At 53.4% G+C, this 22,746-nt stretch overlaps 2 protein-coding genes across 4 annotated transcripts; both read left to right on the top strand.

Annotated features, from left to right (window-relative positions):
* The first annotated feature begins 13,302 nt into the window (after positions 1-13,302).
* GJB5 (gap junction protein beta 5) lies at positions 13,303-16,621 on the top strand. Of its 2 annotated transcripts, none has more exons than XM_044237756.1 (2): positions 13,303-13,420; positions 15,508-16,621. In XM_044237756.1, the coding sequence occupies exon 2, from the start codon at positions 15,535-15,537 to the stop codon at positions 16,354-16,356; it is 822 nt and encodes a 273-aa protein (XP_044093691.1). In that variant the 5' UTR covers positions 13,303-13,420; positions 15,508-15,534; the 3' UTR covers positions 16,357-16,621. The 2 variants fall into 2 exon arrangements, with proteins under 2 accessions (XP_044093691.1, XP_044093692.1); XM_044237757.1 differs by having other exon boundaries at positions 15,511-16,621.
* Positions 16,622-17,796: 1,175 nt separating this feature from the next.
* On the top strand, positions 17,797-20,413 carry GJB4 (gap junction protein beta 4). Of its 2 annotated transcripts, XM_044237759.1 has the most exons (3): positions 17,797-17,929; positions 18,947-18,995; positions 19,279-20,413. In XM_044237759.1, exon 3 carries the CDS (start codon positions 19,365-19,367, stop codon positions 20,163-20,165), a length of 801 nt encoding a protein of 266 aa, XP_044093694.1. In that variant the 5' UTR covers positions 17,797-17,929; positions 18,947-18,995; positions 19,279-19,364; the 3' UTR covers positions 20,166-20,413. The 2 variants fall into 2 exon arrangements, with proteins under 2 accessions (XP_044093694.1, XP_044093693.1); XM_044237758.1 differs by lacking the exon at positions 18,947-18,995.
* The last annotated feature ends 2,333 nt before the right edge of the window (positions 20,414-22,746 follow it).

The raw sequence follows: 22,746 nt of genomic DNA on the forward strand, positions 1-22,746 counted from the left end.
TCCACTGCAGCCCTCCGTTTGCCCACACGTCCACCTGTGCTCTGCTGGGGCATGAAGAAGGCCTTCCCCACCACCATGAGAGCAAGAGCCCCAAAGCAGGGCCACAGACCAAGGTCTCAGCCACAGTGGTGGGGGGAGGGTTGGAATTACTTTACATGCACGCACGCGCACGAGCATGTGTGCGCACACGCGCGCACACACACACACACACACACAGGCCTGAAACTCTCCCTGTGCTCAAGTTGAGTCCTTCACGTGGGATCCCAGAGAGGTCAGGAACTAGAGTGTTGGAGTCAATAGTCCATGGACTGGCTGGATGTCACACTGGGTGTACATTGCCGCTTGTCACACTCACTGCTCCCATCAAGTAGATGCACCACATTCTAGAATGGCAGTAACAATAACAATGATAATCAGTAGGGGGAAGATTCTTCCTCTGTGCCAGGCACTGTCCTAAGACCTTTATAGCAAGCACACTAGGAACGTACCATTATGACCTCCAATGATGAATTGAAAACACAGAAAGGTGAAGTAACTTGCCCAAGGTCACACAGTGGGGTGGGGATTCAAACCCAAGCAATCATCAGCAGAGTGGAGACTGAGCCCTACAGGCCTGTGTGCCCCACCTGCCCAGGCCTAATCTGCCTTGATCCAAGACACTAGAAGGAGCTGGGCCAATCAGTTGCTCCTTTAGCAGACTGGGAGCAATGGGCACAGAAGCCAAAAGAAACTGAGTGTCCCCACACAGTAAAGGGGACAGGACAGCCTTCAAGGCCAGATATCAGAGAGGACCGAGCAGCAATGCAGACAAAAGCAAAGATGAAATGACTGAGAAGCTACCAGGAGAGGGGCCTGGAGACAATCTCAGTCTGCTGATTCCCAAGTTCCAGGCTGCTGGAGGCCTGGGGATCAAGCGGTTCCTGTCCTCTGAATTCTGGAAGTCTTCTTGCACCTACAACAAGTTTCCTTCATGGGGCAAGCATTGAAAAAGTCTCCCACCGTGACTGTCAGCAAAGCTCTGACAAGAACATACTGTGCAACCATGGGCAAATTTCCTAACCTCTCTGAGCCCCAGACGACTCCATGAAATGCAACTTTGTAAGAATTCAGATACTGAATATGCAACAGCAGAGGAGGCTTCTTGCATATAATGGGCATAAAATAAATGGCAGAGATGATTAGGGTACTTTGGTGTTTCCCACCATATCCTCCCAAACTAAATCCTGGAGGAACACAGTTCAGACTTCGGCTGGGGCCCTAAGTGAGTGGTACTGCCCTGACCAGGGCACACTGTGTACCACAAGCCCTTGTGTGCCCCACCTGGCTGAGAATGCTCCCGTGGGGCTCCTGTGCCCCAGGGACCCTCTGGAGCCCTGACCTCTGCCCAGCCCTGATCAGCCTCCTTCCCCACCCACAGCCTACAGCTGGGATCTGCTCCACTGTTGTTCTTTATTTTTTTTTAAAGATTTTATTTATTTATTTGACAGAGAGAGATCACAAGTAGGCAGAGAGGCAGGCAGAGAGAGAGAGGAGGAGGAAGCAGGCTCCCTGCTGAGCAGAGAGCCCGATGCGGGACTCGATCCCAGGATCCTGAGATCATGACCTGAGCCGAAGGCAGTGGCTTAACCCACTGAGCCACCCAGGCGCCCCACTGTTGTTCTTTAACAAACTATTTTGGGATCATGTAAAAATTACAGATATAGTTCAGAGAGCTCCCATATGCCCTTCACTCAGCTTTCTCTGCTGTAACCATCTTGCAGAAACATGAGGTCAAAGCCCGGAAATTACTACTGGCACAATACCAGAATTTGGAGTGAACCAAACTCCAGACATACTCAGACTGCAGCTAGGGTGCTAATGCCCTCTTCTGCCAGATTTCTAAATCTTCTGAGCATCCTGTGCCCAGACAGAGAGGTCTTGGCCCAGCCGTGCCCTCTGGGAGTCCCAGCCTCAGGGAGGACAGATACGGAAATGGAACAGTTACCCTGTGATGAGATCGAGAGGGAGGAAGAGCATCTTTCTGGTGGGGTGCCAAGGGGAAGCCTTTTCTTCCCCTTCACTCTGCCACATCAGAGTCCCGGTCTGAGCTGAGCCTTGAAGGACCAGTAGTACTCTGTCCCTCCCGGTCACCATCTCCAGAAGCCACTGGGTACCGTGACCAGGTACCAACCAGCCCAGGGCTTACTACAACCCCTTTCCCAGGGAATTCTCAGGGAAGACAAAGACCAAACCACAGAGTGAGTCAAGATCAGGCACTCTGGAGGCAGACAGACAGGGGCCAAACCCCAGCTTCAAAGCTGTGTGACTCAGAGCAGGTGACTCAGCTTCTCTGGGCTTCAGTTTCCTTGCACTTCCCCCTACATCTCATGCTCCTCTATCTGAGGCAGTGTCTTCCTGCCTCTCTTTCATCTCACCCAGCAGCACCCCGCCCAGTCTTGGCCCTCCCCCCATCCCAAACCCCTTGGAGTCCCATTAATTTTGAGAGGCTGTCTGTATGGATTGCTGCCTGGCCCAGTCCTGGGGCTCAGAGAGCTGTGTAATTATCCACTTGGAGCTGAGGGGAAGTGATAACCAGTTCTCCCTCCCTCCTTCCCTGCTTGCCTTATGCTCATCCATTTCGCTCAAACATCCCTAGGGAAGCCGATTATGGAGGGGCCCGCTGGGGGAGGTGGGGTGGGGATCTTCATTACCTCAGACAAGGTCAAAGAAAGGGAGTCCTCAGGCCCAGACCCTCCCAGCCAGGGCCCTTCAGCCTGTCCTAGACATCACTGCTTCATCTCTAGACCCCATTATCTCCAACCAGGAGCTCCCTCCTGTGCCCTGGCTTTGTTCAGCCAACTTTCCCTGGGGCTCCTCCCCTGTACATCTCACAGATCCTCAAAGTCAACACCTCTAACCTCAATGCACCACCCTCCCCCCCAAAACCCGCTTCCCCCATCCCTACCTTCCACCTCCCACACCCCACTCCTGATTGCCTGGAGCACCAGCCTCCCAGGCTCTCAGCAACACACCTGACATCGTCCCTTCAGCTAATGTGCCACCAGCATCCATTTCAATTGACCTCTGACCACCAGGACCAGTTTCCATGTCTTAAAAGTCACCTGGGAGTGGACCTTTTCACCTGAACAGCCCACAGTCCCTTCAAACTGGCAACGCCCCAAGTCTAACTATATCATCTTACTTTCAATCTCCCTGCCTCTGTCTGGGACACCCACTCCTTCCCAATCATGGACACCAAACCTCTCTACCCCCTCCTATTCCCCTGCATACATCCCAAGAGTCCCCATGCTGGGTCAGGAGAGCAGACGTTGGTGTTGCTAAGAACTGAACAATTCCAACTCCACCATCCCCTGACTGTGTGGCCTGAAGCATGTCACTTCACCTCCGGGCCTCAGTTTTATCATCTGTGAAATGGGACTAAGAATACACAACTTGCAGGGCTGTTGGGAAGATGGGGGTAAGACTATCCAGAATTACCGTCTCAAATGACTACAATGCCAAGCAAGTAACATGCATATGTGGGGAGCCCTGGTGGGGTCTAGAGCTGACTAGATAGTGGATGCCCCATCAAGGGGGGGAACAGCTGTCCATCCATCACTCCAGCTGTTGATGCCACAAGGAATATGGGTCTCGTGCTGCCGGAACCTCCTTTTTCCCAATCAGGTTTCCACATGGAATCTCCAAATTTGTATATGTTGGTGGTTAATTGAAATGTTTCTTTAGTACCACGGAGGCCAAACAGAGCATCTGCCCCCAGGGCACCAGTTTGTACTCCTTGATGTGTGCAAGGGGTTGGCCTGGGGCTCTCTCAGAGCAATCAATAAACATGAATTCTCTTCTCTACCCTTCTTATTGATTCTCTCAACAACAAAAAAAGTCTCCCCAACCCATTCCTCCCAATTCCTCCTCATCCTCATCATCTTCAGCTGTCAGGCCCTGTCTCTCTGCACCCCTGGCTCTGAGTGCCCCACCCAAGAAGCCCCGCTCTCCCCAGCTCCTCCCCAGACTCGTCACAGTCAACAAACCCTCTCCCTTTCATTTTCTCACGTCCCTTTCCAACAACCCATCAAGGTGCATAAGTAGTCATTACTGACCAACAGAGTAGTAATTACTGACCCCACCAAGCAAATGAGGGAGGTGGGGTCCAAAGGGCATAAGTCTGTAAACAAATAACTTAGGAAACATCTACTACACACCAGGCCCTGTTAAATGGCAAACCCAAGGTCACACAGAGTATTCTTGGTTGCAAGTGACAGAAACGGAAGTTAACCAGGCTCAGGCAAAGTGACAATGTCATAGTTCTGTGCGTGCAGGAAGATAACGTGTAGCTGGGCTTCACTGAGATAGGGAGCCAGAGACCAGTGCCTTCTGAGTACTCTTGCTTCTCTCTTTTCCTGATTCCCTTTCTGTCCCAGAACCATCATCCCCAACCAGCAGATCATTTCCACACAGAGGGCCACCAGCAGACCCTGAACCTCTCCGTGTTCATCATCAGACGGATGCTGCCTCCTGTCTGGTGTTCAAAAGCCCCAGGGAAGATCAGCATGGGTTCTCTTGTCACACTGGGCTGATCAGCTGAGCAATATATGGCTGATTAGCTCACCTTGGGGCCAGCCCCAGCCCTGGGCAGATTAACAGTCAACAAGACAGAAACTCGAAGAGTCAGAAGATGGTGGCTTGTTGGAGAAGGGAGAATTCCCCAGGAGTGGGGTTGCTGTCCATGCAGACAGATGTCTTAGTTAAAGCTCTCCCCAAAGCCAAGCCTGAGGTGAGGATTTACATGCAAATTGTGTACTGGGTAGAGCCTCCCAGGAACTATCAGCGTGGGAATGGGAAGCGAGGCCGAGAAGGAAAGGGAGCAGATGAAGGGTGTGTTGTTGAGTGAGTTATGCCATGGACAAGTGAGCTTAATCCTCCTGGGAATCTCTGTGGGTCTCAGAGTTATCTACACCAAAGGGTGTGGAAGATGGGGCATTTATCCCCTAAGTTCTATCAGTCATTGGTGGAGGACTTCTCCAGTGACGTGTCAATTTGCTGGCACTTCCAGGCCACCCCATACCCAGGCAGAGGCCCCAGAAGCCCAGAGAAGCCCCAGCACAGTGGCAGGTGCTGGCCATTGGACGTTGGGCCTGCCTAGTCTACTGTAAATCACCATGCTTTACGTGGTTTCCTCACTCGCCATCACGGAGCACACCCAGGAGAGATGGGGTGCATGCTGACAGCACCTGACCCATGTACTCACTTCTTGATGAAACGAAGTTTAAAACCTAGATCTGTCTGATTTTTTGCAATGAGCCATGTGGGCCTCGCACTGGACCATCACTGAGCAGAGGTCCCAGGCATTCCTGCCAGAGCCCAAAGGGAGCTGTCCCTGGTCCTGGAATGTCAGTGCACGTGGGCAGAGGGGGCAGTCAGTGGTCAAAACTTTAAGACCCGCCTGGGTGGCTCTGTGGGTTGAGCGGCTGTCTTCGACTCAGGTCATGGTCCCAGGGTCCTGGGGTCGAGTCCCGCATCGGGCTCTCTGCTCAGCGGGGAGCCTGCTTCCCTCTCTCTCTCTGCCTGCCTCTCTGTCTACTTGTAATCTCTGTCTGTTAAATAAACAAATAAAATCTTTAAAAAAAAAAAAAAAACTTTAAGACCTGCACATAAGACTCTCAATCCTGGGCTAAGGAAGCTCCACAGAGAACAGAGACAAGCTGACCCTGTGCCACAGGGCACAAGGGTTACCGTGGGCCTGAATGGAGGAATGGGGAGACGAGGAGGTATTGGGCCCCAGAGTCAGCGTTGAGGGGATTCGCTGCTGCCGTGACCCAGCCCACCTGGAGCCCCAGACACAGTACAGAGAGACCAGCTTCAGCCACCAGGCTGAGCTTGGGAGCAGAGGCAGACCTGTGGAGCGGTTCCAGGGACCCAGGAGGAGAGGGAGCCACTGGGGAAGGGCATGGCAATGAGGGCTCACTGGGGCCCCAGAAAAATAAAATAAGAATGTCCACACTACCAACCAGAGAGTGAAAGCCTTCAGAGCAGGAGAGTAAAGAAGGGTAAGGAGCAGGCCAACTGTAACCCCCGTGATTTCCATAGGTCCTGGCAGACTCTCCATGACACCATGACAGCTCTGTCACCCCTCCCCCCACCCTTCAGAATGGAGACTAAGGCCGGGAAAGGAGAAAGGGTTTGGGCCTGGCTAGGAGTGGGAATGGGATTGGAACCCAGGTCTGCGTGGGATTCTGTCCCACAGTCCTCCCTCATTCCTGGCTCTGACTCTTCTCCACACTACCTGCCTCCTCCTCTTCCACTCTAACCTCCTTCCTAGACTCCTGCCATACCACAGCTCTCATCCTTCTGCAAAAGAATAGTTGAGAAGTCTCACCACAAGTCTTTCCATCTCCATAAGAAAGCAAAGCTTCTTCAGCAAAGGTGCAGGCTCTCTGGTTACGTCAACCGAGGCCTTGAGACAGATGCTGATCACTTGTAGAGGCAGCTCTCCAGGGACTGGACCCTGCCCTTCCCCCAGAACCAGCATGAATGGGTCTCCTCCATCCCCCTCGAGGTCATAAGCAAACGGGTAGCAGGAACCAGATCTGTGCATCCCTGTATTCTTTCAGGGATGGCCGTTCACTTCCCCATGTCCCCTCAGCAAGCTGAGACAGGCTCCTCCAAAGACCACCACCAAATAACAGGAGAAAGAAATTAGAAAGCAGCATCAACCCAGACTCATTCCCTGATATTGGTCCTAGCTGAGAAGAAGAGCAGCTGGAATTCATTAAGTATTTATGTTGGGCCAGACACATGTTTTATGTATTTTTATTCATCTACTCTTCGTAGTAATCCTGCAAGGTAGGTACTGGTATGGTCCCCATGCTGCAGATGAAGAAAGTAAGGCCAGAAGGGGCTCATAAAATTGCCCAGGTTGTGGGCCAGTGTGCAGGAGAGCTGGGGTGGGAATTGGGGCTGTGTAGCTCCAGAGCCCCTACTCTTAAGACAGCATCTCTACAACACCCTGCTGCCCACAGATTCAGTGGGGCTCTGGGCTCCTTTCCTCTTACTAAAGAGGAATAAAAATAAATAAATTCATCCATTCATCATCAAACACTCCTCAGGCAGTTGCTATGGGCAACTGTGCTGTGCCAGACAGTGGAGACAAGAGTGAGTGCGATTCCCAGGACCCAGCCTCTAGGCCTGTCCTCTCGAAGACAACAGTTGAAAGGAGGAGAGGACATGAAACACACAAGCACCCCCATAAATATAAGAGCAGTTGTAATACGATCCCAAAGTAGAAGCATGTGCCAAAGGAATGGGTAACAGAGAACACGATCTAGTTTCAGGGGTCAAGAGAGGTTTTCCCGAGAAGGACCCTAAAACCAAGATCTGGGACTTGAGTCGATGCTAGCTCAGAGAAAATGAGGAAAGAGCATTATGACACGTGCAAAGGCCCTGAGGTGAGAAAGAGATTCCTGTGTTCTAGAAAGTGAGAGAAGGCCAGTGCAACTGGAACACAAAGGGAGAAGAGCAGAGGCCGAGAACGAAGGGCAGCGAATGGCTGAGCGTGCAGGACTTCACGGACCGTATCAGCAACATGAGATTTTATTTCAAGACACTGGAAGCTATTGACAGGTCTTGAACAGCCTTTTTAAAACATGACTTGCATTTTCAAAGAAGACTCTGTTGTAGTGGCAATGGGAGGATGGGGGAACTGTTACATGTTTGGTGCATGTAGAACATTTGGCCTACTTTCTGGCACAGAGAGGGAGCTCAATAATGAAGCTGACATTATTATCCCGTTTTCCAGCTTTTTACCTCCCTGCATTGGAGGGAATAGGCACCCCCTCAGCCCCACAGGCTGACTTCTCTTGCCAAAAGCCCAAAACGTTACTCTCCTTTGGGAACAGTGGTTTCAATAGTCAGGGGTCTCAGGCCACGGTGCCTACATGGTCCTTTGCATGGTGCATTTAGAAGGGAGCTTGGGGGTGGGCATTGGCTGGTCTCCAGATAAGAGTCAGCTCCCACCCACCCCACACCCCTTAACAGGGATAACAGGCAGGAAACAGGCAGAGCTGGTCCCCCAGGGATGACAGCAATGTCTCCTGGAAGTAGGGCTGAGTCAAGGGTCGGTCTGAGCCAGAGGACCTGTCAAAGATGATAAGGAAGTTCAGGAATGCCCAGGCTGAGAACTGGGGAATGTGGAAGTGGGGCTGGAGAACCAGGGTATTTACCCCAAAGATACAGATGTAGTGAAAAGAAGGGCCATCTGAACCCCAATGTTTATAGCAGCAATGGCCATGGTCGCCAAACCGTGGAAAGAACCAAGATGCCCTTCAACGGACGAATGGATAAGGAAGATGTGGTCCATATACACTATGGAGTATTATGCCTCCATCAGAAAGGATGAATACCCAACTTTTGTAGCAACATGGATGGGACTGGAAGAAATTATGCTGAGTGAAATAAGTCAAGCAGAGAGAGTCAATCATCAAATAACATGGAGGACAAGGGGAGATGGAGAGGAGAAGGGAGTTGAGGGAAATTGGAAGGGGAGGTGAACCATGAGAGACTATGAACTCTGAAAAACAATCTGAGGGTTTTTGAAGGGGCGGGGGTTTTTGAAGGGGGGTGGAAGGTTGGGGGAACCAGGTGGTGGGTATTAGAGAGGGCACGGATTGCATGGAGCACTGGGTGTGGTGCAAAAACAATGAATACTGTTACACTGAAAAGAAATTTAAAAAAAAATTTTTTTTAAAGAGAGAGAAGAATGAGAAGGGAAAGGATGGCAGATACAAGGCAGGCGCCATTGTCCAATGGCTCTCCAGCCTCTTCCCCTCCATTGGTTCCTGTATCCCCAGAAAGAAACTCTTCTTCAGCCCAGATGCCTTTGCCCCGCCTTTTTCCCTTGCAAGCTTCCTAAACGGGTATAGTCTGCATGTTCCCCACCTGTTGCCCTCTGGCTTCTGTCCCCATGGCTCTGCCGAATTATTCTGCCAAAAGTCACCAGAGACCTCCACTGACCTCCCTGCAGATGGTGTTCCTGCAAGACACGTTCATGACATTGTCCCCTCCACTGTGTGCCCCAGTCTACCCCACCACAAACAACACTCTTTCTCGCCTGCTTCCTAAAGTCAGCTCTCCCTAGAGCTCTGTCTGGACCCTCTTCTCTTGCCACCCAGCACGCATTCCAAGGCCACATCCTGGAGCTCCCATCACCCCTTCGGGGCTGAGGACTCCCAAACTACATCTCCAGCCATTGCTGTCAACTGCTGGCCATGAACAGACCACATGGTTGTCCTCTAACCCCTCCCACTCAGCACGGGAAGCATTGAACTCACTAACTCCCAAACATCTGGAAAGAACCTATGCATTACCTTTCCCTCTCCAAACAACCTGCTTTTCCTCCTGTATTCCTTACTTCCATCAGTGGACCAAGCACCTGTCCAATCACCAAAACCAGCAACCTGGGAATCATCCAAGGTCTTCCTCCTACCTACCCCCTGCATCCACTCAGACCCCATATACCAGCTGTGCTTACAACTACTTCCCAAATCCATCCCCCTGGCTCCTCTCTTGCTTAAATCAATTGTGGTAACTTGTACGTCACGTCTCACGTGCCTCTCATCTTGAACAGAGGGAGCGTTCTAAACATGCAGTCGATCCTTATTATTCACGGATTCCATATTTATGAGTTTGTCTATCCACTAAAATGTATTTGTTTAACCCCCAAATCAATACATCCCGTGCTTTTGTAGTCATTCTTGGATGTGCACAGAGGAGCCGAGAATTTGAGATCCCTCCCTTCCCGACGTGCAGGTTCCCAGCTGCGATTCCCAGCTGCCGTCTTCTTTCAGCTCTGAAACTTGAAACAAATGTCCTATCTGAAGGCAATTTATGGCCATTGGTGATGTTGCTGTTTAAATGGGCCCCCAAGCTTAACATTGAAGAGCGGTCCAGTTCCTGAGCACAAGGAGGCTGTGATGACCCTCAAGGAGAAAACCCATGAGGTCGATGAGCTTCATTCTGGCATGATGTATGGTGCCTTGGCTGTGAGTTAAGTGTTAATGACTCCACAAGATATATTAGATAAGGTGTCTTTAAGAAGAAACACACATAAGACAAGGTTATGGGCTGATCGGCTGACGAACATTTAACAACCAGAGCCTCGCAGATCCTAACACTGCCTTTCCCCCACTGGCCACGATGCAGTTTTTGCTAACTCCATGTTTGTGGTGAATTTACAGAACGTGAGAACCACGGATAGTGCGAATCAACTGTACCAGTATGAACGTAGCTTCCTTCCTTCCCTCACTCCTCTCTCTGCACACAAGACACAGCCAAACTCCTTAGCACAGGGTTCTCAGTCTTTTATGGTCCAGGTTATCCTTGCCAAGCCTCCAGGCACCTTCTGGTGCCCCCACCGCCCCCACTCAGTCTGCTCTCTAAAGCTCTTCCATTGTCTTTCTTTTTAAGATTTGTTTATTTATTTGGGGAGGAGGAGCAGGGAGAGAGAGAGAAAGACTCTCCAAGCAGACTCCCCCAGCTGAACATGGAGCCCAACTCAGGGCTCAATCCTACAATCCTGAGATCATGACCTGAATGGAACCAAGAGTCAGATGTTTAGTCAACCGATCCAGCCAGGTGCCCCTCTTCCATTGAGTTTTTTTTTTTAATTTTTTTATTTATTTATGTAAGAGAGAGAGAGAGAGTGACAGAGAGAGAGAGCACAAGCAGGGGGAGTGGCAGGCAGAAGGAGGGGAGCAGGCTCCCCTCTGACCAGGGATCTAGATGTGAGATTCAATCCCAGGACTCTGGGATCATGACCTAAGCCAAAGGCAGATGCTTAACAAACTGAGCCACCGAGGGTCCCTTCCATTGTCTTTCACAGAGCTCCTCTGCAGCTCTCTTCTTCAGAGGCCTCTCCTCCTCAGCATTTCTTGGTGAACTCCTATACATCCTTCAAGACCCAACTTACCTTGTCCGGATCTCCCTTTGACAGAATTTGACACTCCCTTCTCTGTTGGATGTCGCTTATAGCACTTCTCCCAATGTTGGACCTAATCCATCCAAGCGTCCCCCCTTTCCTGTGCTTTTTGAGATTTGTGTATTTATTTGTCATCATTTTGGGGGAAGAATGTAGAGAGGGACAAGTGTGCGTGAATTTTTGCAGGGTGCATGTGTTTCCAACATCATTGGTTCAGCAAACATAAATGCAGCCTCACTCGTTTCCAAGCACCATCCCAGTGCCAGGAGTATAGCCGTGAATAAAACAAAGCATTGTCCCACGCACACGACACTGTCTAGAAGGTGTGGCCCGTGGACGGGTGTGTACATGTGGGGTTGCATCATGCTTGCTAGGGATCGGTGGTTTCTGTGGCTCCTGGACACACAGTCCTTTGAATTCTGACTCTGTGTGACCTGACGATAAAGGACATCTTAGAAGCTCATTAGGATAAAAGGCTGTGTCTCTGCACTGATGAGAAGCTCTGTAGGGGTGCCCCTGTGCCCCCTGCCTACCCCTCTGACAGTGACTGTCTGGCCTGGGTTTTGCCTCTCCAAACCAAAGTCAACACTCACCCACAGGAGACTTTCCCTAGCGAGTATGTCTGCCTCCTCCTCCCTTCTCTGCCTTCCCTCCTTCTCAGAGACAAAAGGCCTAGGAATAAGGAAAAGAGAGGAAGTCACTTTCTGTGAATGCCCACCACATGCCAGGCATGGTGGGAGGGTGGCAGTTCAGTTCCCACACATCAGAGGTAATCATAAAAAGGGCTTCCTTCTTGCCAGGCTCTGTTCTAGAGCTGTACCTCTTTGAGCTGGGTTAACCAGCACCACAGCCCTACCAGGGAGGCAATGTTACTGTCCCATTCTGCAGATAAGAAACGGAGGCATCACATGGTGAGGAAGAGGCAGAAGTGGGATTCGGGCCCCACAGGCTGTGCTCGGTCACTGGGCAGCATCATGCTTATTCTGTGTCCCCCAGCCCCCGTGCCGCCTCAGGGGCACAAAATGTCTCACTGTACTTTGGAGGAGAGGGAAATTGACCAGATCTCAAAGTACCAGAGGTGAGATTCAAATCCAGAGGTATGAGATTCCCGATGCAGGGGTCGGGGTCCAGAGGCAGAGATCCCCTGCCTTACAACAGTTCCCTGAAATGCCTCCCCCATCAGACATGGAGGCCCCTGCTCTGGACAGGACTTGTCTGTTCCCAAGCGCTTCCTGCTGGGGCTCACCCTGGAGGCTGTTCTGACACTAGGGTATCTCTGGGCCCCCATCTGTGTGCCTGCCCAGGCTCTCCGGATCCTTTCTTTATCTGAGTAGCCTTGTACCAAACATAATACCTGGAACACAGCAGTGTCTCAGCAATGATTCTTGAATTGAGAACAAGGGTTATTTTGTGTGGTGTTGAGGATGGAGGGGTCTATGTATGTGTTTCTTTTGGGGAAGGGGTGGCTCTCTGCACAATCCCTCATGTCCCCAGCATAAGGGTACAAATACTGAGCTGGAGTCCAGCAGCCACGGGAAGGTGGGGGAGGGGAGCCTGGGCCCAGAAACCTGCTCCATGCCCCCTCTGCCGTCGTGAGAGGCTCTGTACAGTTGGTACTAGACTTCTCAGTGGGCCATCAAAGCCAGGTGGGTGATTTCCTGGGGCCCAGGGGCTGGTCTGCCTTATGCCCTGCCGACTAGTCCCTTTTGGTGTGGATTGATTTGTTTATGCAACAGATAGGTCCTACTTGGAATGAGCTCAGTTAAGACCAACGATTCCAATACAGTCACAATGATGGGGAAGTTCAAGGCCATGGAAGCTCTAAGCCACGTGGAACAGCAGTCAGGGAAGGCTTCTTGGTGGAGTACCAGGTGCTGAGAAAGGCAAGGGAAGGGTATCCAAGGGTAGGCAGTGGATGGGGCAAATGCATATGGGCTGGAGACAGAGTTTGCAAGTCACGGCGTTTCGGGAAAATAACTGAAGCCAGAAGAATGGGAGGCCAGAGAGCAGCCCCTAGAGTCCCAAGAAGGAGCATGGGGACTTTTTGGAGAAGGTTGAGAAAGCAGGACAGACCTCAGCTCCTCCCACACAAGGCCAGAGATGAGAGGACAAGCAGGGGCTCAGAACGGACCTACGGTTCTCCCCTCAGAGGATGCCCGGACTCTGACTCAGCGCCCCAGGAAGAGTGAACCATGAACCCTTCAGTGTGTCTGGGCCTCCTCAGAGGCAGTCTGGGGAGGCTGGGGCCCAGCCAATGGCAGTGGCAGGCGCAGCAAGCCCTCCTCCTTGGCCAGCGGCACACCCAACTGCCTGCTGACTCCACGGGCTCTGTCCCAGAATGTGCTGCCCCAAACACGCTCCCTCGTTCTGACATGAGTTCCAGCTGCCTGCAGAGTCCGATTTCCAGCGGCCAGGAGCCAGTAGACAGAGAGCCCTGAGGAGTAGCCCCCCCAGGTAAGATCACTTGTGTCCATATGGATCCTTCGCATATGTGGCAGAGGGAGACTTCTCCAGTGGCAAGGCGAGAGGGGGGTCTGGACATAGCTACTATCCTGGGTTCTGATGGGACAGGAATGGAGGGTTCCTCCCTCCTCTGCCCTGCGTTCTTCCTGCTCTCCCCAGCTCAGAAGAGGTGGGAACCAGGGACCGAGTGGGAGAGGGGCTCACAGGGGTGCCAGCAGCTGAATGAGCAAGGGAGGCAGCGCTGTCTGGGCCTGCAGAGTCCCACCCACCACACCCCAGGTGGGATGGGCCAAAAGCCTCTGGGGACTAAGGGCTGGAGTCTCCCAGGCTGCTCTCAGGCGAGCTGCCAGGAGTTCCGCCCACACTGGGCGGGCCTGAGCAAAGGCAAGCCCATGATTCACAACCAAGAGGTAGGTGGTATAGACAGAGCAGAGGAGAGATGGGGTGAGAGCGAGACACTTCCAGCCTCCCTTCCCTGGCGCCCACCTGGCAGAGGAGAGGGTGGGCATAGACCAGATGGGCAAGCAGCTTCCTGAAACTTAAGCAAAGGGGCACAGGCCCAAAGTGAGGTTCAAATCCCGGCTCTGCTGCTTCCCAGCTGAGCAACTATGAGCAAATTAATTAACCTCTCTGTGCTCCACTTTCCTCATCTGGAAATTGGGAATAAAAAAATATCATACCCTTTCATAGAGTTGCTGTACTGGTTCACACAAAGTGCTGAGAACAGTGCCTGGAGCGGTGTGACTAACCCATAAGTGTTGGCTCTTACCACTTCCCTGCCCATCCGCAGCAGATCCCACAGGCCATCAGGACCGCACAGTGACCAATGCCTGGGAAGGGCATCAGGAACCCCTCAGAGCAAGAGGCTGTGCAGTCCCCCTGAAGTCCCAGGGGAGGCCAGCAGGTGTAACCACACACAGTGCCTTGGTCTCGGGGGACCACCCCCCAGACCCAGCCCCGCCCCACCAGGAACCAGGCAGAATTCCAAGACAGGAAGTGAAAGTCTGGCTCTGAGTGGCGGTCACATTCCGTAAACGGAGGTAGATCTGACACCTGTGTTCATCCCGCCAAACTCAACAGCGAAACTGACCAGAGCAGCATTTCCCATTTTGCAGTTGAGACAAGACTATTCCACACCATGATTTAAAAAAAAAAAAAAAGTTTTGTGGTTAAAGGAGTTCAGGCAATGCTCCATATTCCTTCCCTTTTGGGGATTCAAGTGTCAATGTGTCAATGTATTCGCTTGGTCAAGTAAGGGCCCTATTTAACTTTGCTGATCGCTTCTCGGCCCTTTTGGCTAAGATCAAGTGTAACTTTGCTAAACCTACGTTTGCCTACCTTTCTTGAACGCAGAATCCTTTCTTTCACTGTTCCAGTTGCCAAACTATGGGCAGGGTTCCACGGAACACCAGTTTAGGAATCCCCAGAACACCAGGCTATTCTGGGAACATTATTGGAGAAAGAGAACAATTGTCCCCTACTTTATCTTTCAGCAGGGTTGCCACTGGCCTTGCTTCAAGTGGCCTGCACATGAGCAAGACACTGCCTGGGTATTTACAGAGTGTTAGACCAGATGGGAGTTTGGGGACAAATTTCCTGCAGTCTTTCCCACCAAACCCCCTAAGCCAAGTAAAGGGCAAGGGGCAGGTTCCCCTTAGGAGGGGCTAAGAAGAAAGGGGCTCAAAAGGAGAGAAGTCTTCCTAAGGCTCTGCCCCCTAAGGAGGAGGACCAAAGTTGGAACAGAGGGAGAGGGCAGAATGTCCCATAACTCAGGCTTTCGCGCTGCAGGACCACAAGACCAGAGCCTCAGCCCCGGGAGGAAAGAGTAGCTCCCTGAACCCACCTTCCCCCACTTTTATGGATTCTGGATTTAATTACCTGGGTTCTGACCCCAGCTCTGCCTTTAGTAGTTGTGCAACCTTCATAGCCCCCTGAACCTCCGTTTCCTCCATCTGTAAAATGGGGACAACAATAGAATCTAGCTCCTCTGTGACTGTGGGAATTGAGTACAGATAATACATTTCCATAAGGTACTCAGAGTCAGTATTCAATAAATGTGAGAAATCATTATTTCCCAGCAGGAGCGGCCAACGCTTGGGTCCACTATGAACTGGGGGATCTTCGAAGGGCTCCTGAGTGGGGTCAACAAGTACTCCACTGCCTTTGGGCGCATCTGGCTGTCTCTGGTCTTCATCTTCCGCGTGCTGGTGTACCTGGTGACGGCTGAGCGGGTGTGGAGCGATGACCACAAGGATTTTGACTGCAACACCAAGCAGCCGGGATGCTCCAATGTCTGCTTTGATGAGTTCTTCCCTGTGTCCCATGTGCGCCTCTGGGCCCTGCAACTTATCCTGGTCACCTGCCCCTCGCTGCTCGTGGTCATGCACGTGGCCTATCGAGAGGCTCGGGAGAAGAAGCACCGAGAAGCGGTGGGGGAGGACGGCGGGCGCCTCTACCTGCACCCCGGCAAGAAGCGGGGTGGGCTCTGGTGGACGTATGTCTGCAGCCTGGTGTTCAAGGCCGCCGTGGACACCGCCTTCCTCTATGTGTTCCACTCATTCTACCCCAGATATACCCTCCCTCATGTGGTCAAGTGTCATATAGCTCCGTGTCCCAACACAGTGGACTGCTTCATCTCCAAGCCCTCAGAGAAGAACATCTTCACTCTCTTCATGGTGGTCACAGCCGCCATTTGCATCCTGCTCAACCTCGTAGAGCTGGTCTACCTGGTGAGCAAGAGGTGCCGCGAGGGCTTGGCGGCGAGGAGAGCCAGGGCCACCGGCATGGGCCATTGCCCAGATGGTGCCACCTCTTCCTGCAAGGGGGACGACCTCCTCTCAGGTGACCTCATCTTTCTGGGCTCGGATGCTCACCCTCCTCTCTTACCAGATCTCCCTCGAGACCACGTGACCAAGACCCTTCTGTGAGAGCCTCCTCATCAAACCCGGCGTCTCCCACAGAGCAGCCTTGGGGGCAGGCAGCAGGGAGGGTCCGGCACCTGCCCCAGCTGCGGGGCCTTGGGCCAGTGACCCCTCTGAGTTGAACCTGCATTTCCTTTTATGTAAGACGGAAGTGAAGCCCACGTCACAGGGTGTTGCTATGAAAAGCGGTTTCTTTAGAAAATGGATGTGCAAGTACATGGGGGGGGCAGGGGACGGTCAAGGCTTAATAAAAGTCAACTCTTCCACTTGATTCAAGGTGCCATTCAGTCCTTTGGCCTTTGTGACCCTTCTCAGGTCACTGGCTCAACCTCTGTGTCCCTGCAAAGGACTGGACCTGACCCGGCCTTGTGAGGGGCCATTCCCTCCCCCAGCAAAGTGTCCCCAGCACTCCTGGGGGTCATGCCACCTACTCACGCTCTAGACAACCCTTTACCCCAGTTGCAAATTGAGGTCCTAGGACTATCTGAAAATATAATGGGGCTTGGCCTGTGGGAAGCTGTGTGTTGCCATGGAAAGTTCATGAACTTTTGAGTCAGAACACTTGAGTTCGAACCCATGTTCCACTGGGACTCTGGGAAAGGGACTTCAGCTCCTCTCCAAAATGGGTTAATAATACGGAGCCTGGGGGGGGGGGGATGGATGAGTTCATGGCTATGGATGGGGTAAGCCAGCTGTAAAAGGCCACATAAATGTTAATCATTGGTATTAGGAAGTGCTCAATAAATGCTTGTGGGAAATGAAGCAGAGGAGCCCCTCCCTGGCTGCTCGTTAACCCTCACTATCCCAGCCACCAGGACAGCCGGGATACAGGCCCAAGGCCCCTCTGCAACCCCCACTGGGAAGTATCCTGACTTTCCCAGAAGGCTTCCCCAGAGGCCCATAGAGGACGGACCTCCACTGGACCCACACCACCTGGGACACTTCCTGCTGCCTGCCTGCATTCTTTATCTCTGCCAGGGCAGCAGGTGTCCTCCTCTAAAAGAACCATGATCAGCTCCTCCCATCCCCTCCACAGCTCACCAGCAGCCCAAGCTCTAGTCCCCAGAAATGTCCCCGCCAGGGTAGGATGTGATCCTGGGCTGGATCAAGGTTGCCCCTCTCCGTGGATGGCAGCTGCTCTGGACCATGCTTCCAGAGCAAAGGGCAGGAGAGAGGACTGAGGACAGAGAGACCAGGGACAATAAGGTCATGGGAAGGGGGTGGGGCAACAGATAGGGACCACTGGTGCTGACCCGGACCCTGTCATAAGGATACCCTCCTGCACTGCTCCCCCCAAAGACAGCTTCACCCACATACCTGCCAGCCCAGGGAGCCAGACCCAGCCATGCCCATCCAGGCTGGAAAGAAGGCGTGGGCCAGGGGAGAGAGCCGCAGGTGTTTGCTCTGAATATGTGCCCGGGGAAGTCCGCCTGCCTGCCCACCCGCTCACTCTCCCTTGGCTCATTGGCTCAGAAAGCTCCACCCAGCACAGGAGTGAGGAACAAAAGCTGCCTCCGGGAGGCCCTCAGGCAGACAGACAAGCCCAGGGACCGGAGAGTCGCTGCTAGACCCGAGAAAGGTAAGGCCCAAATTGGGCAGCAGACCGGGCTGGGAAGCAGGGACGGGATGGGCTGAAGCCTGGGCTCCGGGGAGGAGAAGGCGGGGGCAGAGGATCCCTGGAGAAACCCCAAGGAAGCCCCAAGGAGGGGGAGGGATGTCCTGTCAGTCCAAAGGGAAGATAGAGAACCAGAGAAGAGACAAGGAGGTGGGGGTCTGGAAGAGGGGGTTTCAGTTCAGCAAACGTCTATCCATGTGTTCACCGGGCCAGGCCAGGTGCTGAATGCTAGGGAAACAGATGCAGGAGCTGTAGAAGCCTGCCCTCCAGGCACTGACGGTCTGCTATGGAGGCAGGGAAACAGACCATCTGAGTACCATGATCGATTCCACAGAGAAGGGTCCTCGGAAAATGTCCCAGGGCCACAAGTTCTGAAGATCCTGAGGTCTGAGTCAGGACAGGGGAGGGGCACAGGCCAGGATGGAACCTGATGGCGCTCCAGATAAGGGGGTGTGGAGGACTGAGAGCACACGGAGAGGGGCCTGACCGGGAGTAATGGGAGAGCTGGCTAGCACAGAAGGAGGGTGTTCCTGAGAGAAGTAAGTGATGGGGGGGAGGACCGAACCAGAATCCAGAATCCTGCCTCCGTCCCTTCCCCAGTCCCTCCCTAAAGTTGAAATGGTTGGAACTCCAGAGAAACCCAGTGTGGTCAGGACAGTCGGCACTGGGTGGGGGAGGGGTAGGGGGGATGCCAAACCCCAGGGTTCCAAAGAGCTGCTTAGTCTGGGAGGAAATGTCGGGGCTGGGGTTGTCCTGGGCCTCTCGCTAGGTGAGGTGTGAGGGGAGGACGGCTATCACTCAGGGGGCCACCAAAGAGGCCAATAGCAACACGCCCAGCACAGGGCCAGGCTCCCGTTGGCACTCAGTAGAAGTTGCAGGAAGATAAAGACACACCGCCCTCCCCTCCTGACCCTGTCCAGTCCTGGCAGCTGAAAGGAGGGCAGTCACCCAATCCATACCGTCTTCGTCCTGTTTCTGTAGAAGTCGTGTGATCCACAGGGCTGAAGCCTGGGGTCGAAGAAGTTGGCAGGTATGTGCATGTGAGATGATTACCCTTCAAGTTTATCTATTACTTTATAGAATAAACTCGTCCCTGGTTTTAGAACTGGAAGGTGGGGGTTCAAGGCCAGCCCTGCCACTTCCAGCTGGGAGCCTAGTTTGGGTGCCTCCCTGGGCCTTAGCTTCCTCCCCTGTGAAATGGGGATAAGAGCCATCCCGACCCCACCAAGTCACGGCAAGTGAGGACGTGATGACAGAGGGTTGGTGAAAGGGTTTTGCCAATTGCACCTTTAACAAAGGACACCCCCTTCCAGGCTCTCCCGGCCTCGTGGCCCCCACGCCCCGAGGGGGTGCTCCCGGCTGCAGACAGTCCCCGTGAGGAAACAAGGACACAATCGTCATGAATTGGGCGTCCCTGCAGGGCCTCCTGAGCGGGGTCAACAAGTACTCCACGGCGCTGGGCCGCATCTGGCTGTCAGTGGTGTTCATCTTCCGTGTGCTGGTGTACGTGGTGGCGGCCGAGGAGGTGTGGGACGACGAGCAGAAGGACTTCGTCTGCAATACCAAGCAGCCGGGCTGCCCCAACGTCTGCTACGACGAGTTCTTCCCCGTGTCCCACGTGCGCCTCTGGGCCCTGCAGCTCATCCTGGTCACCTGCCCCTCGCTGCTCGTGGTCATGCACGTGGCCTACCGCCAGGAGCGTGAGCGCCGCCACCGCCTGAAGCACGGGCCCAGCGCCCCGTCCCTGTACGACAACCCAAGCAAGAAGCGGGGCGGGCTCTGGTGGACCTACCTGCTGAGTCTCCTCTTCAAGGCGGCCGTCGACGCCGGCTTCCTCTACCTCTTCCACCGCCTCTACGAGGATTACGACATGCCGCGCGTGGTGGCCTGCTCTGAGTCCCCTTGCCCCCACACGGTGGACTGCTACATCTCCCGGCCCACCGAGAAGAAGGTCTTCACCTACTTCATGGTGGCCACCGCTGTCATCTGCATCCTGCTTAACCTCAGTGAGGTCACCTACCTGGTAGGCAAGAGGTGCCTGGAGACCTTCAGCCCAAGGCGCAAGCGGTCTCGGCACCGGGACCACCTGCCTGATACCTGCCCCCCGTACGTCCTCCCCCAGGGAGGGCACCCCCAAGATGGGAACTCTGTCCTAATGAAGGCTGGGTCAGCCACAATGGAGGCAGGTGGGTTTCCATGACCTGTGAGGGCAGTGGCGAGGACCACTGGGGCTGTGGGCTGTTCCCTAAGGCCACACCAGGGCAGTGGCATCTTTTCGGCAGCAGCGCGGGGGAGGAAGATGGGTGCAGGGCTCGGGAAGCCCGCCCCTGGAGAGCAGTTTGGTCCCTGTGTCCTGAGTCCCAGGGGAGGGAGGTTGATGGCTGGTGGGAATTTTGTATAAGGCAATGGAGTGTATGAAAAACATTAATAAATGTGATTTTCCCAGTATTTTATAGCCTGGGTGGGGCATGGCGGGTAGAAGCATCGGGGGGTTCAGCACGGACCCCAGTAAGGAGGCCACAACCACTCAGTGGGCACCTGAGCCCCGGGACCTCAGATCCAAGCTCATCCATCTCTCACACACACACACGCACACGCACACCACAACATGCACCACAAAAAGGGCACCCCCAGGACATGGTGGGAATATGGAGAGGCCACTCCAGGGGCCTCTGGACTCTGCAAGCCGCTAGCCAAGGCAGGAGGAGTGGGACCGCAGGAGACTCTGGGCCCAGCACAGATCTGTTCTCCAGTGAACACATGTGGTTCAGGAGGCCCCTGCCTCCACCATTCCAGTCTCCCTCACCCTGTCCAGCATGAGTCTCAGGGAAGTGAGTCTCCTCTGAGGGTGGGAGGGGAAGGCCTAGAAGGGGTACAATGGTGTTGAGAGCAAGCCCAGGATGGGGAGCCTGCCAGGATGCCCAAGGGGGTTAACCCCACAAGACAGAAACCTACCGAGAGCATCCGAGCTAAAGGTCCCTCCCACAGCCTCAGATCTGAGGCATTTCCCTTCTCTTCCCCAGATACCATACCCTCATCTTCTCACCCCCACCCCCACCAGACCCTAACCACGCCCAGAGCCGCACCTCCAGCCCAGACCTGCCTCTGAGCCCCAGAGCCTCCCACCATCTGCCCAGGGATCAACCCTCCAGGAGGCCCCCAGGGCCCTTCCTTCCTCCTCTGGGACCCTTCCTCAGATCCCAAGGTCCGAACACTTAAGTCTAGCTTGTTCTTGGGCCGTTCTCCCCATCAGTCTGTGAGCCCTTCACGAGCAGGACGCTGACTCACCCAGGTCCCCAGCTACCTTTAATAAATTACTCATTTGGTAAATTTACTTGGTAAATTTTTATTTTTAAATTATTTAAACAATTAAATTTTTAATTAAATTAAAATAAATTTTAATTTATTATTATTATTTATTTGGTAAATAAATAAATTACTCATTTGGGAAATGAGTAAATGGGCTATGAGCTGCTCGGGGAAGGGACTTGTCTTTTTTACCTGATTCCTTCACTACACCTTGGCCAGAGAGTACAGATAAATCGTCCTCTTGTGGATTTTTAAGTTCCATCATTGTTGATGTTTTAACTAAATCTAGCCTAACCATTTCATTTATGGTTGAGGAAACTGGCCTAGAGTGGGGAGGGGAACTTCCACGCCCATGCAGATGGGCTGAGTCTACAGGGAGCTGGGGTCTATAGAGAGCCTCTCTGCCTCCCTCTCCCCGAATCATGGGACAAGATCAGCAGTCACTTCGTCTTAGTTCAGGGTCCCTGAAAGCAGAGCCGGTGGCAGGAATTCATGTGCCTGAGGATGAAGGAGTGAGGGAAGCAGGCAAGGGAAGAGACTGAGCTGGGTATGGGCTCAGGGACATTTAGCCTTGACCCTGTGCAGTGACGGGCCTTCCGACCATACATGCCACCACTGAGTTGTTCCCGCTGGAGGAGAGGGCACCAGGCGTTGAACTCCCGTATCAGTCAGTCGTTGGCTTGAGTCCAGCCCGTGGGTAGGAGGGCTGACAGGAAGGGGTAGGTGACTCCCATTTAATCAAGGTCAAATCTCCAGGGGCAACCATAAGTCATGAGCATCCTATATTCACAGCAGCTAGGGAATGGGTGTCCCCAGCTAAAGGGGACATGGGCACAGCACCAATACCATCTACTGAACTCCTGGACCCAGGAAATAAGGGTAGCTCTACCTCCAATCCAGACCAGAGCTATGACCACCCAATCCTAGAACATAGGCTGGCGCTCTCAATCTGTTCAGAACCACTCAGACCCAAACAAGAGCCAAATGCTAGCCTGTAGACCAGCCATAGCCCACTCCCTATGGGATACCAGAGTCCCCATCCCAGTGTCCGCCTCGGGGCCAGCATCGGGGGAGGGCATCCAGGGACCTGACTCCTGTGGCAGCCCTCTTCATGGGATCTGCTCCCAGAGGTCCCAAGTCCCGAGCCAGTGAGCCATACAGAACCGAACACCATCTGAGCAGCCCAAGGCCTCGGAGAAGCTGGAAGAATCCTCTAGAAACACATCCGCCAGGGCATTTTCACCTCAGTCCCACCCACTCTCTCAAGAACCTCCCACCCCAGTCACTACCACTCTCAGACTTTCCCACCTCCCCTTTCTTGAAATCTCTTCACTCAGCTGGGCCCCTGCCATCTGTCCCCTCCACCTTCTACCCCACCCCCATGACTGCCCCCTCATTGCTCCTCCACTCATGAAAGACTCGAGGAGTCAGGGTCTTGGGGTATACTCTCACATCCCAGGGCGGCTGGAACC

Source organism: Neovison vison, chromosome 2 (genome assembly GCF_020171115.1).
Source record: "Neovison vison isolate M4711 chromosome 2, ASM_NN_V1, whole genome shotgun sequence".
NCBI lineage: Eukaryota > Metazoa > Chordata > Mammalia > Carnivora > Mustelidae > Neogale > Neogale vison.